A 16,966-nucleotide genomic window follows, 5' to 3' on the forward strand; every position below is an offset into this window, starting at 1 on the left:
GTATTTATGGTTTTTTTTTTTTTTTTTTTTAAGGGTATATCTCCATGAAAGTAAATCGTGCATTATAGATTAGGTCAGTTTCTAATTACCTGTATTTATTTATTTGATATAGACAGCCAGAAGTTGAGAAGTAAGGGGGAGAGAAAGAGAGACACCTGCAACCCTGCATCACCACTTACACCACTTTCCCCCTGCAAGTGGGGACTGGGGTTCAAACCCGGGCCCTTGTGTATTGTAACATATGTGCTCAACCAAGTGCACTACCACCCAGCCCCCTATAGTATCTTTCTCACTGTCTCCTTTTCCACCAGTTGACTTCTTGATTTAAAAGAAAAAGTTATAGTGATTTACAAGATATGACAGGAGGGGTGAATTTCCTTCCATACCATTCCCACCACCAAAGTTCTGAGTTCTGATTAGTTATTTTGTAATGCACATTATCCACACAAAGGAAGATTCAGTGTGTAATCTTTATTTTATTTATTGGATAAAGACAGGTATAAATTGAGAGGGAAACAGGTGATAGAAAAGGGGGAGACAGACACCTGCAACACTGCTTCTCCACTTGGATAGCGTTCCCCCCTGCAGGTGGGAACTGGGGTCTTGAACCCGGGTCCTTATGCATTATAACATATGCGCTCAACCAGGTGCGCTATCACCAGGCCCCCTGTAGTATTTTTCAGTATCACTATCTCCTTCCTGTCTGAAAAAGTCAGCCTAGAGGGCTAAGCCCGGTATTGATGGGGAAGTAAGGCCACTTGTTAAATAGTTGGGAAATTTTGTATTAATGACAAGTAGGATAGTGTGCTTGATTATCTTCTGCTGTGTAATCCTTAGCAATCTGGGACCAGGTGGTGGTGGTGTACCTGGTTGAGCACACGTATTACTGTGTTCAAGTACCTGGGTTCAAGCCTCTGGTCCCCACCTGCAGGGGAAGAGCTTCACAAGTGGTGAAGCAGCACTGCGGGTGTTTCTCTCTTTTTCCTCTTTCTATCCCCATCCCCTCTCAGTTTCTCTGTCTATATACAATAACAATAATAATAATAATAATAATAATAGTCCTTAGCAATCTAAAATTACCTTTACCTAAAAATTACCATCAGATTGACAAAACAGTTCATTTGGATAGTGTACCTGCTTTGCCTTGTGCATGACCCAGGTTTGAGTCCTGACCTCTACCACATTGGAGAATGTTATGATGTGGCGCTTTCCTCCATCTTTTTCACTATCAGTCTTTTTCTTTCTGAAAAAGAAAAGTTGGAAGTTGGGCAGTAGTGCAGTGGGTTAAGCGCACATGGCGCAAAGTGTAAGGACCAGCATAAGGATCCCGGTTCGATCCCCTGGCTTCCCACCTTCAGGGTTGTTGCTTCACAGGCGGTGAAGCAGGTCTGCAGGTGTCTCTCTTCCGCTCCCCCTCTCTGTCTTCCCCTCCTCTCTCCATTTCTCTCTGTCCTGTATGACAACAACAACAATAATAACTACAACAATAGAACAAAAGGGAATTAAAAAAAAAAAGTCAGCCTGTAGCAGTGAAGCCCTGGTAATGACAAATAGAATAGGAAAAGGAAATTATTGTTATAGGGCAGCAAGATAGCTTGCCTGGGATGGAGGCAGTTTTGCCATGCGGATGACGCAGGCTCTAGTTCCTGGTATACTAGATGGGAGGGAGTCCAGTAGGGCTTTAGGAAAAGGCGAAAGATTCATGTGGAATTAAGAGGAACCAGAGTATCCAGTAGGCCTTCAGTGTTGTGGTATCTCTTCCTTGTTCTTTGTCTTTGAAAATGTTGGTCCAGAGTACTAAAGCCCATGTGAGAAAGAAACAGATACAAGGAAATTTACAGGCTGGGGAGATAGCATATTGGCTATACAAAAGGTATATTGTATTCATTATATATGAGAGAGTTTCACATGTGAGCAGAGGGAGAAAGAGAGGGAGAGAGAGAGAGAGAGAACACGAACTGTAGTACTAGCAGTGCTGGGGATTGAGCCAGCAACCTCAGGTATACAGACCCAAAGATCTGCCTACCAGTTGAGCTATTTCTTCAGTTGCATTAAATAAATAAATCTTGGTTGGTGTCTCTCTCTCTCCCCCCCACCCCCTTCTCCCTTAAAGGAAAATTCCTGTCATGGCCACTTGTTTGTTTCCCTTTTTTTTTTGCTACTTCATGGATCTTTTTACAATGACAATGTAATGGCATAAAAACATTCAGGAATTGGATATATTTTTGTAATTTCATTGCCTGAAATTAAAGTAGTGTTTTCATCCTTCCAAACAGCTCTCTGAAACAAAAGTCTTTACTGCCTCTTCTGTTCCAGCAGAGAACCATGTGACTTCTGGGCAAAGGTAAACCCTTTTTGTCACCTTTTATCTGCTAGGCAAAGCATAATTGAAATTTCTTGCCATAGAAAATTCAGAGCTTGCTTCTTGTGTTTCCTTCATTTCCCCCCTTCTCTGAAGAGCTAAGAGAACTTCATTATATCCATAGATGTATTAACACAATTCTGCTTGGTTTGTCATTTGTGGAAGAGATTATGCCAAATTTATGTATTAGCTCATTTTTATACCCAGGCCATCTAGTGAACACTTTTTCTTTTTTTTTTTCATAACTTAGAGCACTCCTCAGCTCTAGCTTGTGGTTGGGACTGAATATGGGGCCTCCATTGCTTCAGGCATGAAACTCTGTTGTACCACTAGTGGTATGTCAGATGTGACAGACACAACTAAAGCACTATTTTTCCTGCCCCCCCCCCCCATGTGTGATTTTTTGTTTGTTTTGTTTCTTGTTTTATTTTTCTTCAATACTAGGCAGGAACATAGGGCTTCCAACATGTTTGCCCATGACTGTGTTTTTGTTTTTAGATTTATTTAGGGACAGAGAGAACCAGAGTATCACTCTGGTACATGTGATGTTTGGCATCTTAACACGAGACCTCAGGCTTCAGAGTCCAGTTTGTTAGGAATTCACTGTATTACCTCCACGACCACTGTTTCATGTTTTATAGACAGAGTGAGGGAAGGGGAGTCGGGGAGAGACCAAATCATTGCTCTACCATCCAAAGAGCTCTGTCAGCTTTTGTATTTGGTGCTATCCATGGATTTTCCATGTAGTACAGGGGATCAGAGCCCAGGGCTTCATGCATGAAAAGCATACTCTCTACCACTGAGCTACCTCTTGGGTTCTGTATCTTTTTTTTTTTTTTTTTTTTTTAGTTTTTATTTATAAAATGGAAATATTGACAATTCTATAGGATAAGAGGGATACACTTCCACACAATCCCCACCCCCAGAACTCCATATCCAATCCCCTCCCTTGATTGCTTCCGTATTCATCTCTGGGAGTATGGACTCAGGATCATTATGGGGTACAAAAGGTGGAAGGTCTGGCTTCTGTAATTGCTACCCTGCTGAACATGGTTGCAGGTTAATCCAACATGGTTGATCCATACTCCCAGCCTGTCTCTCTTTGGGTTCTGTAACTTTTTTACTACACAGATGAATTTAATACAAAATAACTTTTTTTTCATCCTATAATGTCTTTTTTTTTTTTTTTTAGGTTTCATTCTAGTGTGAGTTTAACATTATATACGGACTCTACTAGTTTTAATCTACTAGTTTCATAGATTATATGAAAGGGAGCTTTTAGAGTAGTATAAACATTCCAAGAACATGTCCAGGATTGAATTACTACACAACATTTATTGGTGGACCTGGTAGGTGGCACAAAGGATAAAACATTTGAATCTCAAGTATGAGATCCCATGTGCCCAATTATTTTCTGATTCTCTCTTCCTCCCAATAATAAGTAAACCTGTTATAATGCACTTATTTATTTATTGGATAGAGATAGAAGTCGAGAAGGGAGGAGGTGATAGGAAAAGAGAGAAGGGCTAGGTGTTGGCACGCCTTGTTGAGCATACACATACTAATCTAGAAGGTTGAAGGCCTTGATATATATATATATATATATATATATATATATATATATATAGTGCTTGAGAAATGGAGGCAATTGTGAACCTAGCTTCCGCAATCTGATCCTAAATTTGATGTCTGTAAATGATTACAAGGAAATAAAAGTAAACAAGGATTATGTCTTGCAATATGTTATTTTGTGCGTTATTTTTTTACACTTATTTTCTTAATGAGAAAATGAAGCGAGTAAGAGAGCCTGAGCACCACTCCAGCACATCCGATGCTAGGGCTCAAACTCTGCATCAGTTCACTCAGACTTGGTTCACGTCACTGATTGAGGTTTTCATACAGTTGCCATTGTGCCTTTGATGTAGAAAGTTCTGTGACCCCTGTCTGTCTTCAGAGGCTTGCTGCTTCAGTTCCTGTGACTTCATTTATTTATTTTATTTTGTTTCCCAGAGCACTGCTCAGCTCTGTCTTATGATGCTGCAGGGGATTGAACCCGGGGCTGTGGAGCTTCAGTCATAAGAGTCTTTTTTGCATAACCATTATGCTGTCTACCCCACATGTGTACTTCATGTTTAGTGATTGTTGTGCCTTTTGACTCCTTCAAACTCCATTCTCCAAAAATTTTCTTCACCAAGATAATTTTTAGCATTTATGTAGTATTGCATAATTTACTTTGTATTGATTCACCTCTCACATTCTCTGTTGCTAAGATTTGCTTATGACTTGTTCCTCATTTGCTTTTTGTCTGCATAGCATTGATCTAGTAGCCTTGCTCCAGAAGCCTGTTCCTCCTAGTCAAGCTGCAGAAGTCAACTCCTTTGAAACACCCCAACAGCAGGGCTTTGGCCAAGCTCTTGTCTTCACAAATTCTCAGCACAACAATCAGATGGCACCAGGGACTGGCAGCTCCACTGCTGTCAACTCCTATTCTCCTCAGAGTCTGGTAATTCACATTTACTCAGTATGGAATTTCCAGGGGTGTATCAATGAGCAGATTCGTTCTAGAATGACACCTGTCTGAATATCAAAAATTCTTTGTAGTTGACCCTGGTCCAGAAAACAATGATGTGGTAATTTCCAAGCACATATCTGATGATTCCATGTGGAATTCAATTACTCTGAGTTTCCTGGGCCAAGCTATAAAAATATTTCTTTATCATTAGTTGGACCTTTTGAATTATAGTCAGAGTCAAAACATCTTGACTTTTTATATTATCTTTTTTTTCAAAGTCTGTACTTAAAATAGTAAGTTTTCTTTTTCATTTCCAGTGTACTTAACTACAGATGTTTTGTCAGTTTTGGCTTGCTGAGAACACTACAAAACTGTACTCCATTTAATTCCTAGCTGCATTGTGCTATTTTTGCATTTTTGTTTTGTCATTCCATAAAACTTTGATTTTTCTTTCTTAAAATGTCTATCTGATAGAGGATTTTTAATTTAATGTACCTTAATTTTTTGTCACCTGGCTTTGATTGGGACTTCTTATCTACCTGACTCTACTATTCTGGCTGGCTGCTTTCTTGGTGCCTCTGTTTATAAGGAGGGTGAAAGACAGTGAGCAAGATGAACAGGGAGGAAGCAGAGGGACACCATAGCCCTGCTTCACCACTTAGGAAGCTTCTGCCTGTGTGGTGCTCTTGTAGTGGCCAAGGGCTCAAGCCTAGATCATCACACATGGCAAAGTGTGTATTCTATTGGGGGAACCATTGTCTGAGCTCCCAAGGACTTCATCATTTGGATGTATTTTTAATTCATGTAAAACTGATTTCCCTTGAGAATAGAATTGCTGTAGAGACTGAGAGGTGGCTCAGTGCCTGAAATGTTTTGTCTAAGAGTAATAGGTCTTGGGGGGCTGGGTGGTTCCGCACCAGTTTAAGGGCTTATAGTACTAAGCACAAAGATCTGGGTTCCAGCCCCTGGCTCCCCACCTCCCGAGGGGAAGCTTTGCAAGTGGTAAAGCAGGTCTGCAGTGCGCTCATGCTCTCTCTCTCCCCCTCTCTCCTCCCTCCTTTCCTTCCTTCCTCCCTCTCTCCTTCCCTCTGCATCTCCCCATCCCCTCTCAATTTCTCTCTGGCTTATCCAACAAAATGGAGAAAATGGCCTCCAGGAGCAGTGGATTTGTAGTGCAGGCCCCGAGCCTGGAGACAAAAAAAAAAAAAGTAATAGGCCTTGAGTTAAGTCTGGCATCACATATTGCCAGAGTGATGGTCTGGTTTGTGTTCTCTCTCTCTCTCTCTCTCTCTTTCTCCCTCTCTTCCTCCCTCCCTTCCTCATAAATAACATCTTTATTTAAAAAATTGAATGGACTGTCCATTAGAGTTCCTGGCTGATGGATGGGGCCAGGTAGAGTGCATGGTAACAGTGTGCAGGGATCTGGCTATAAGCCCCAAGTCCCTACCTGCTGGGGGAGATGTAGTAAACAGTGCTGTATTCCTCTATCTCTCTCTCTCTCTCCCTTCTTCCCCCTTCCACTTCTTTTTTTTAAATTTTTTTTATATTTATTTTATTTATTCCCTTTTGTTGCCCTTGTTTTATTGTTGTAGTTATTATTGTTGTTGTCGTTGTTGGCTAGGACAGAGAGAAATGGAGAGAGGAGGGGAAGACAGAGAGGAGGAGAGAAAGATAGACACCTACAGATCTGCTTCACTGCCTGTGAAGCGACTCCCCTGCAGGTGGGGAGCCGGGGTTCGAACCGGGATCCTTATGCCGGTCCTTGTGCTTTGTGCCACCTGCGCTTAACCTGCTTCGCTACAGCCCGACTCCCTCCCCCTTCCACTTCTATCTCTCTCTCTCTCTCTCCCTCTCTCTCTCTCCCTCTTCCTCTCTCTCTCTCTCTCTCTTACCAGAGCATTGCTCAGCTCTGGTTTATGCTGGTGCAGGGGATTGAACCTGGGATTTCAAAGCCTCAGACATAAGAGTTTCTTTGCATAACCATTATGCTATCTCCCCTGCCCTCCCCTTCCCTCTCTGTTTTCCATTTCCCTCACAGTTCTCTGTCTCAGGAAGAGAGGGAGGGAGGGAGGGAGGGAGGGAGGGAGGGAGGGAGGGAGGGAGGGAGGGAGGGAAAAGAAAGGGATTACTTGAGCTCTTAGTGGCTTGGAAGGTGTTGCAGCAGCTAGAGAACCAGGCTTGTAAGTTTGAGGTCCCATGTCTGTTCCCAAGCATTTCATGTGCCAGAGTTAAGCTCTGCTTCTCCAACCCCCATAAGTAAATAGGAAAATTTTCTCAGGAACTGTTACTGAAGCATGTGAAAATAGTCTGGTGGGAATGGAATTTTTAAACAAAATCTACAGTGAGAAATAATGAATTTATGGATAGTGTATAACATCTCCCCCCCCCATGACTTAAGTCCTGTGCTCTGTACCCTAGTAAAATGGAGAACTGAATATGCTCACCTTTTATTGCTACCTATTACTTTTTTTTGTGTGTGTGATTTTATTTATTTATCAATGAGAAAGGTAGGAGAGAGAGAGAACCAGATATCACTCTGGTACATGTGCTACGGGAATTGAACTCAGGACCTCATGGTTGAGAATCCGGTGCTTTGTCTACTGTGACACCTCCTGTATCTCGCTGCCTTTTACTTTGTATAGTCACATCAAGTCAAAGTTGTATCTGGCTTGGGAACTTGGCATTTTTAGTGTGCCATTGCTTGAAAAGGGACAGCCTAACTGAGGCGTCATATCGCTTCTGTTTTCGGAGGGCCTAATAATAACCCTTAGATTTGAGTGAGCCAACCATGTTCATGTGTCTATCTGCTGCTAGCACACTGACTATTGTCCTTACAGACTGGCTGAAATCTGTACCTCTTCAGTGAGAAAATAGGTCAAATATGAGGGTTCCCCACCCCATGTTGGTTAGCTCTGACTTATTATGGTGGTATGGGGGATTGAATATGGGACTTCGGGGCCCCAGGTATGAGTCTCTTTGCATAACTATTATGTTATCTACCGCCAGTGATTTTTTTTTTCCTGTCATATTCGTGGCTACACTGCTCCAGGCTGAGCTTTCTTTTTGAGTCAAAGGGTGAAAGGAGGAAAGAGTGCTGAAGCTCCCTTTAGTGTGGTTGGGGCAGACTTGAATCTAGGGCATGCACATGGCAAAACAAGTGAACTGCTTTTCAGACTCAGCTTGAGTTGTTTCGGTTTGTTTTTATATTTTCAGGTGTGTTGCCTTTTTTCAAGAATAGCATCTTTAAGCCACCTCAACACCTTGAGAAACTAGAATACGTATTGTTTCTTTAGCATTTTGGTGCATGAAGCTCAACTCTACTGTACTTTGATAATCAGTGGGCCACTTTAATAGCAACCCTGATGACTGTAATAAAATGCTGTGGCACAGGAGATGGTATAGTTCTCAAGCACGACGTTCTAAGTTTGATGTCTCTTCAGCATCATAAGTGTTTGAGCAACGCTCTGTTTCTCTCTGTCTCTCCCCATCTCCTCCCCCCTCCCTTCACATAGATAAATACAACTTTAAAAAACCAAGTTATTCAGGGAGAAGACAGACAGAAATCAAGAAGGGAATAAGTCGATAGGGAGGGAGAAGAAAACCACCTGTAGCCCTGTTTCCCCACTTTCCCTTCCCCCTGTGGTTGGGGCCCCGGGGCTTAAACCTGGTCTTTGTGCTCTGTAAGATGTGTACTCTACGAGGTGCATCCTCGCCTGTCCCCAATAAACAAACCTTAGTGATAATACTAAAATACTAACGTCTACACTAAGTAAGTCAGCCTCTGGGACAGGGCTCTTGTGTATGTTTTGAATATAGGTGTGACTGTACCTGGCTATCAATGCACACATTTCCAAAACACTTCATTCTTCAGAATGGGTAGGTGGTATTGAGGAGTCCTGTGTTACGTGTCACCTGGGCCATAGTCGTCATGGACTCAGTGATCTATTGCACTTACGTTTTAATTACTCAACAGAATCAGCTAATACGGAATTGGGATAATCGAGGAAGATGAGAAGTATAAGAAAAACAGTACCCCCCCAAAAAAATAAATAACAGAGCATGGTTTGGGAGATAGCCAAGCTGGTAAAGTGTTGGACTCTCACGCATATGGTCCTGGTTCAATCCCTGGCAGTACACGTATCAGAGCGATATCTGGTTCTTTCTCTCCTGTTATCTTTCTCATAAATAAACAAATAAGTAAATAAAATCTAAAAAAAGAAAAGAGAAAAAAATACCTGGGTGTCGGGCGGTGGTGCAGTGGGTTAAGTGCACATGGCCCGAAGCGCAAGGACCGGCCTAAGGATCCAGGTTCGAACCCACCGTACACAACCTGCAGGGGGTCTGCTTCACAGGCGGAGAAGCAGGTCTGCAGGTGTCTGTCTTTCTCTCCCCCTCTGTCTTCCCCTCTTCTATTTCTCTCTGTCCTATCCAACAACAGCAACATCAATAAAAACAATAATAATAAGCACAACAATGATAAAACAAGGGCAACAAAAGGAAAAAAAAATTAGCCTCTAGGAGCAGTGGATTCGTGGTGCAGGCACTGAGCCCCAGTGATACCCTAGAGGCAAAAAAAGAAAAATTACCTGAGAAGCCTTCCTTGGGCACAACTTCTGAAAGGAGCAGGTTCTTTGGTAGGGGTGACGTAAATGGCTACAATCCAGAATTTGCTTTTATAATAAATATTTTTTATTTAATTATTATTTTTTAACCAGAGCACTGTTCAGCTCTGGTTTATGGTGGTGCAGGGTTTGAACCTGGGACTTTGGAGGCTCAGGAAGGGAGAGTCACTTTGTATAACCATTATGCTATCTACCCCAACACCAGATTTTGCTTTTTTTTTTTTTTTTTTTTTTGATAATAGAAATAACTTAAAAAGTAACAGCAATGATTATTAAAAACTACTGAGCTCTAGTTTAGGTTGTACCATTGATTAAATCTGGGATTGCCTTGGGCATTTAGATGGTTTTCATAAGCACTATACTCTCTTCCCTAAACCTTAACATTACTGCTTAAATTTTTTAATCTAGAAACTTTTTTAAAATCCCTTTTTGTTGCCCTTGTTTGTTTGTTTGTTTTTTGGTAGTTATTGATATTGTTGTTGGATAGGATAGAGAAATGGAGAGAGGCGTGGAAGACGGGGAGAGAAAGATAGACACCTGCAGACCTGCTTCACCACTTGTGAAATGACTCCCCTGCAGGTGGGGAGCTGGGGGCTCGAACCAGGATCCTTATGCTTGGTGCCATGTGCTCTTAACCCACTGTGCTACCATCCGACTCCCCTAATCTAGACTCTTAAGGCAAGGTAGATGACGTCTAAGATTCATCTTTCAGATAACAATACGACTGAGGGCTGTACCCGGTTAAGTGCACACACCACTCAGTGCAAGGACCTGGGAGAAGCTGCCGCAAAGTGCTGAAGCAGCTCTGCAGGTGTCTTACTCTCCCCCCCTCTTTTTTATTTAAGAAAGGAGACATTAACAAAACCATAGAATAAGAGGGGTACAATTCCGCACAGTTCCCATAACCCGATCTCCATATCCCATCCCCTCCCCTGATAGCTTTCCCATTCTCTATCTCTCTGGGAGTATGGATCCAGGGTCATTGTGGGTTGCAGAAGGTAGAAGGTCTGGCTTCTGTAATTGCTTCCCCGCTGAACATGGGCGTTGACTGGTCGGTCCATACTCCCAGTCTGCCTCTCTCTTTCTCTAGTAGGGTGGGGCTCTGAGGAAGCAGAGCTCCAGGACACATTGATGGGGTCGTCTGTCCAGGAAGTCTGGTCAGCATCTTGCTGGCATCTGGAGCCTGGTGGCTCCCTGGTCCATGTTTAGGATGCCTCCTTGTTTGTCCCGCCGAAGGCCAGGATTTCAAGGCTTTCTAGCAGTTGATGTCAGAGCCTACTACTGCTCTACTACTTTCTAGCAGTTGATGTCAGGGCCTACTACTGCCTACTGCCGCTGCTACTTTCCAGTCGCCATCTTGGCTCCACCTCTTTTTTTTACTTAAAAATCTTTTATTTATTTATTATTGGTTAGAAACAGAAAAATTAACAAGGGAAGGAGAAGAGAGAGGGAGAGATAGAGATACATGCAGCCCTGCTTAACCAATTGTAAAGCTTTTCCCCTGCAGTTGAGGAATAGGGGCTTGAACCTGGTTTATTGCGCACTGTAATGTGTGTGTGTTTAGCCAGGTGTGCCACTACTTGGCCCCTCTTCCTCTCCTTCTGTGTTTACTCTCCACTCTCAATTTCTCTCTGTCCCACTAGATCAACAAATAATAAATAATATCAGTTGATCTCCCACTTTGTTGTTTGGTGTTGTCTGTGTTCTGCATGCCATCTTGCATCATAATCTGTTCTGTCTTCAGATCTATTCTAGACATTATAGATGGCTCTATACACATTAAAAAATGTTCAAGTTTGTCCTAGTTATTTAGTTCATGGTATTTCTCTCTAGTTAAGAAAATTGATGTCTTTCGTAATGGTAACATCACTTCCCCAATCACGGTTTTAACATCTAGGAAAATGCACTCCATACCTCTTGATATCCTCATAGTCAGAACTAGCCAGTTCTTATCACACAGTGATAATTTCAAGTAGCATGGACGGAGATGAACCCTAATGATTCATATATTCTAGGTTAGCTTTTGTTTGTTTCTTAACTTTTACAAAAATACTTGGTATGTTCAAGAATCTGAGCTAGAAATGCTACTTTACTAAGACATTCTTTTCCTTTACCTTCAAAGTCCTCCGTCCTTGGTTCAGGATTTGGAGAGCTTGCACCTTCAAAAATGGCAAACATCACCACCAGCTCCCAGATTTTGGATCAGTTGAAAACTCCAAGTTTGGGCCAGTTTACCACCACTACCACAAATTCACAGAATAGTACAAGTCCCCCCACCACTACATCCTCTTGGGATCTTAAGCCCTCAGCATCCCAACCCTCGGTCCTTAATCACTTTGGTAAGTATGCATTTGTTTCCTTTAAACTTTATTTTACTTCACGATTGGGGCTGGCTGGTAATTTGAGCACTGCTCAACCTTCTTATGTGTGCCAGTTTCTTCTTTTCTGACAACACCTGTTTGACTACAGTCGTGTTAAGAGATCCAGCTTGGGCTCTCTTGCATGTGAGCATTCTTGTGTGCAGTCTCCTCAGTCCTTCTGTTTGAGGTTGCACCCAGACCCCATTGTACCCTCCCTCCTTCCTCACCATAAGCTCTTACTGGAGGTTTGGACCTGGGGTCTTGGAGGCTAGGCATAAGAGTCTTTTTGCATAATGATTATACTCTCTCTCTACCCTAGTATTGTTTTTAAAAGTGATAGCTATCTATGTTTATTAGATTATTATGTAAACATAAAAATGAATTTGTTCTTTTTTTTTTGAATTTGTTCTTCATATTATTGATGTGGAATAGTCTCTGAAAACAAAATGGTTTGTATGTAAGCAAGAATGCATACTCACATAAATAATTTTGTGTGTTTCTTTGTATAGAGATCAAAATGGTATTTTAAGATATTCAAGAAACTGAGCATAGTATCTGTCTTAGTAAATATAGGGAAGGGATATAAAAGGGTGGTGTGTATTCATGGAATACAATTATTTTTATTGTTCAGATTTTTGTAATACAATGTTTTTTAGTAAGAAAATTGGCAAAATAGATTTTAAAGTTTAGTACAGGGCCAACGGAACTGCTGCTTTGCCATATATATGATCCAGTTTTGAGGCCCGACCTTGCTGCATTAAAGGAAGCTTTGGTGCTGTGGTACACACACACGCGCATGTGCGCGCGCGCGCGCGCACACACACACACACACACTTGATTTTTTACAGAATTCATAGTGTCAACAATTGTCTGTAAACTAAAGACATAAAGTAGCAAGTCCATTCTATCCTCTTCTCCCACAATACCCTATATGCTTCAACACTAATTTTATCTCCTCTGCATGTAGGAAATGAGATACGAATCATTAAGGTATCATTTTCCATTCACTGTTTACTGCTTAGTGTACATTGTATACACACAGAAAGCCAGACAGATGGTTGGTGGAAAGTAGTTATGACTAGCACTTCACTATCAAAAATTGTTGGAGAAGGTGCTGTAAGGAAGGCCATGAGTCTTAGTAATTGTTTCTTACCTTCCCCCTTTATATATTTTATAGACTTCAAATCTCAGCCTGAACCGTCCCCAGTTCTTAGCCAGTTGAGCCAGCGACAGCAGCACCAGACTCAGGCAGTCACTGTTCCTCCTCCTGGGTTGGAGTCCTTTCCTTCCCAGGTGAAACTGCGAGAGTCAACACCCAGAGACAGTACCTCCACTGTGAACAAACTTTTACAGCTTCCTAGTATGACTGTTGAAAACATTGCTGTATCTACCCACCAACCGCAGTCTAAACACATCAAACTTCCCAAACGGCGGATGCCTCCAGCCTCCAAGGTAAGCATTCAGTCCTGAATCCCAGTCGCAGTGGCGGTGCATTTCCCATGAACTCAGTTATTGAGCCAGCACTTCTCACACACTGATGCGCTATTTTCCTGTACATCGTTTACTGCTTTATGAAGATTTATCCTGTGGGGGACTAACGCTAGAAAAGGATGGGTTTATGTGGAGAGACGGGCCCCTAGGTGAGTTATCAGTGTGGTCCAGGGAATTGGATGGTCTTTCATATTTAGCTATCCCTCTAGCTAGAGGCTGAGTGATTCCTCGACCACATAATGCTATCTTCAGAGGCACTCCGACTCACTAGCATCCGTCATCCCCCCTTGTTCTAAGAGACTGACCATTCTCCTGTTTACTTTCCATCTTTCTCTGCTTTTTACAACAGTTATTTCTTTTTCCTTTTCTACCTTGTCATGCCTGCCACTAGTACTCAAAGCTCCCCATAGACTTGAAATCCCTGACCTGTGTTACTGACATAATGGTTTTGCTTTTTCAGGTCCCTGCTTCTGCAGTGGAAATGCCTGGTTCAGCAGATGTTACAGGATTGAATGTTCAATTTGGTGCCCTGGAATTTGGATCAGAACCATCTCTCTGTGAATTTGGATCAGCTGCAAACAGTGAAAACAGTAACCAGATCCCCATCAACTTGTATTCAAAGTCTTTAAGGTACACAAATTCCCACTAATAGTTTTGATTGAATCCCGTCCTCTATTTGCAAAAGAAGACAACAAAATAGAGAAATAGCTGGCAGAGACTGTACAACCTGTGCTAAGGGGTTTGTCCAGAACAGCCAGTCCGTGCTGCATGGAGCCAGGACTCTCAAAAGGTGCTGTGTCCTCGCCCTCTGGAAGCTAGACATTTTGTCCTTTGCTGTAGTAGTTTTCCTGAGAGCCTAGCAGATGTCTTGTGAAACACCCCCCACCCTACAGGTGGGGAGCTGGGGGCTCAAACCGGGACCCCTGTGCCAGTCCTTGTACCTTAATAACTTTTAAGGAATCGAGGTACCTGAAACTTAGGGAACCTAAGTAAAATGTCAAGCTTTTCTTCACAAGCAATGAAGCAGGTCTGCAGGTGTCTTATCTTTCTCCCTCTGTCTTCCCCTCCTCGCTCAGTTTCTCTCTGTCCTATACAACAACAACAAAAGTTCAAAAAATGAGGAAATGCCCTGAGGAGCAGTGGATTTAGATTATAGTTACTGAGCCCCAGCAATAACCATGGAGGCAAAGAAAAAAAAAAAGGCAGCCAGGAGTGGTAAATTCTTAGTGCCAGCACTAAACCCCAGCAAACAACACTGGATACAAAAATAAGAGCAAGTTATGAAGGATCATTAATGCTGCCCTCCTCTCTGTCAATAAAATTAGGTGGATCAAAGATTTGTTAGGATTGCTTTGAATCACAAATTGCCACTAATCCTTTGAAAGAATGCAATAATATAATTGGATTTTATAGACCTGCTTAATTTAAAATATGACAATAAAACGATAAGGTAGTTTTATTTCATCAAGTTCTGTGAAGTGACAAACCTTTATAGCTGATACTTTTTGTTCTTTCTAGTGAGTCTTTGAATACCTCTCTGCCCATTACCAGTGCGGTACAGAACTCCACCTATACAACTTCAGTCGTTACCTCTTCCAGTGTGACCAGCTCGACTCTGAGCTCGACTAGTCCTGTAACTACGTCTTCCTCCTATGACCAGAGTTCTGTGCACAATAGGATCGCATACCAAAGCTCTGTGAGTCCGTCGGAGTCAGCTCCAGGAACCATCACAGTAAGTAGGGCTTTTCAGGTTTATCTTCTGAGGAAGTCCTCTTTGGAATTTAGTGTTTGTTGGGCAATTTAAGAAGTTGAGGCGTCTCAACGATAGATTCATGCTGTGCATATAGGAGACTCCACAGCCAGTCCCCAGCATCACATGAAAAAATGCGAGACTTAAAGGAAAGACTAGACATTGGGGCTGAGATGTCCTTTTGGAGACAGGTCACACTTTTGAGTAGACTCTAGTTTCCTGAATTTTTTGATGGTGGCTATCTTTTCTCCTTTGAAACCTCTGTGTTTAGCAGCACCATGCACTGCAGAGTGTGCATGTACCTGGGAACTTTCTGGAAGGATACAGGGCTACCCCCCAATGCCCCAGCTGTTCATGCTGCTTGGGGTGAGATTATATTGAAAGGCATAATACCCCTCTCTCTCTACCTCCCTCTCTCCCTCCCTCCTGCCTATTTATTATTCTCACAGATGCTTAACGGCTCCAGGCTGATTTTTTTTCTTCTTCTTTCAAATGGAAAGAGAAATACACCATGCACGTAATCTTCCTTCATTATAGTGAGGACCAGGTTAGAACCTGGGTGGGGGTCAGGTCAAAACGTGAACACCACCCAAGGGAGCTAAAGTGCAGGGCCCAAGAGGCACAGAAGACTTTGTTTGGCTTTAAAATACTTATTTGCAGTAGAGATAGAGAACTCAATAGGGAAGGGGGGGAGAGAGAGAGAGAGAGAGAGGGAGATAACACTATTGTAGCTCGTGAAAACTCCCCTACCCATGTCCATGTACACTTTCATGTAATATTTTAGTTTCCTGTGAATCAAAGATGTTCATTATATTGACAGTTACTATATTAGTTATTTATTTTTTATATGATAGAGACAGAAATTGAGAAGGAAGGGATTATAAAGAGGGGGAAAGACAGACAGATACCCTGACAGATACCAGACAGCACTGCTTCATCATTTGTAAGGTTCTTCCCCTGCAGGTGGGGACCAGGGGCTTCAACCCCGGGTCCATGTACACCGTGATGTATGTTTGTCTTTATGGGGATTACATAATTTTTAAATATTTTGTATGTTGTCATCTTTAGCAATAAGCTGTTTTGTGCCTTTCCCTACTGTAATCACACACATTCATTTAGATTAAATAATTAAAATGTTCGCTTCTTTAGGCACATAACCATATCTTAATGTCCAGCATCCACCTATGGTTAGTGGCTACAACATAGGACCGTGCACATAATGAATATTTCCATTATTGCAAAGCATTTTTGGATAGTAGTGACCTATACATTTTCTTTCTTTTTTTTTTTTTTAAATATTTTATTCATTTATTTTCCTTTTTTGTTGCCCTTGTTTTTATCGTTGTTGTGGTTATTATTATTATTGATGTTATTGGGTAGGACAGAGAGAAGTGGTGAGAGATGGGGAAGACAGAGAGAAGGAGAGAAAGACAGACACCTGCAGACCTGCTTCACTGTTTGTGAAGCGACTCACCTGTAGGTGGAGAGCCGGGGCTCGAACAGGGATCCGTAACATGGATCCTCGAGTTTCATATCATGTGCCCATAACCCGCTATGCTACATCCCAACCCCACACACACACCATACATTTTCTAAACCTGACCAGACAATGTGCTGCTGTCCAAGCTCAAATACTGCTCAGATCAGGGTCTCACACAACAGCAAAGCAGCATGCTGTCCAGGCGGCTGTTTGGCTACCCTCTCCGTGCTTTTCAGCCCAGGGGTTGATGCAGCTGCAGAGCACAGAATTTGTAAGCACAAGGCTTTTAGTTTGATCCCTAAGCACTCCTAGCCCAACATTCTTACTCTTAAGGTGAAATGAACTATTTCTAAGACCTGATGGTTATTGTTTCTTGGTCCTCTTTATTT

The 16,966-nt window shown here is 42.2% G+C and overlaps 1 protein-coding gene and 1 non-coding gene across 5 annotated transcripts in view; both read left to right on the top strand.

Annotated features, from left to right (window-relative positions):
• The window catches only part of UBAP2 (ubiquitin associated protein 2), an 88,281-nt gene that overhangs the window by 52,629 nt on the left and 18,686 nt on the right, over positions 1 to 16,966 (top strand). For all 4 annotated transcript variants that reach the window (XM_060199282.1, XM_060199281.1, XM_060199284.1 and 1 more), the window contains 6 exons: positions 2,277 to 2,344; positions 4,676 to 4,865; positions 11,619 to 11,835; positions 13,034 to 13,308; positions 13,808 to 13,977; positions 14,866 to 15,079. In XM_060199282.1, coding sequence (XP_060055265.1) covers positions 2,277 to 2,344; positions 4,676 to 4,865; positions 11,619 to 11,835; positions 13,034 to 13,308; positions 13,808 to 13,977; positions 14,866 to 15,079 — 1,134 coding nt within the window. The remainder of the gene's footprint in view (positions 1 to 2,276; positions 2,345 to 4,675; positions 4,866 to 11,618; positions 11,836 to 13,033; positions 13,309 to 13,807; positions 13,978 to 14,865; positions 15,080 to 16,966) is intronic.
• LOC132541146 (small nucleolar RNA SNORD121A) lies at positions 4,973 to 5,055 on the top strand. Its single transcript, XR_009552315.1, has one exon. It is a non-coding gene; the product is annotated as a small nucleolar RNA SNORD121A (small nucleolar RNA).

The sequence above is a fragment of the Erinaceus europaeus genome, chromosome 10 (genome assembly GCF_950295315.1).
Source record: "Erinaceus europaeus chromosome 10, mEriEur2.1, whole genome shotgun sequence".
NCBI lineage: Eukaryota > Metazoa > Chordata > Mammalia > Eulipotyphla > Erinaceidae > Erinaceus > Erinaceus europaeus.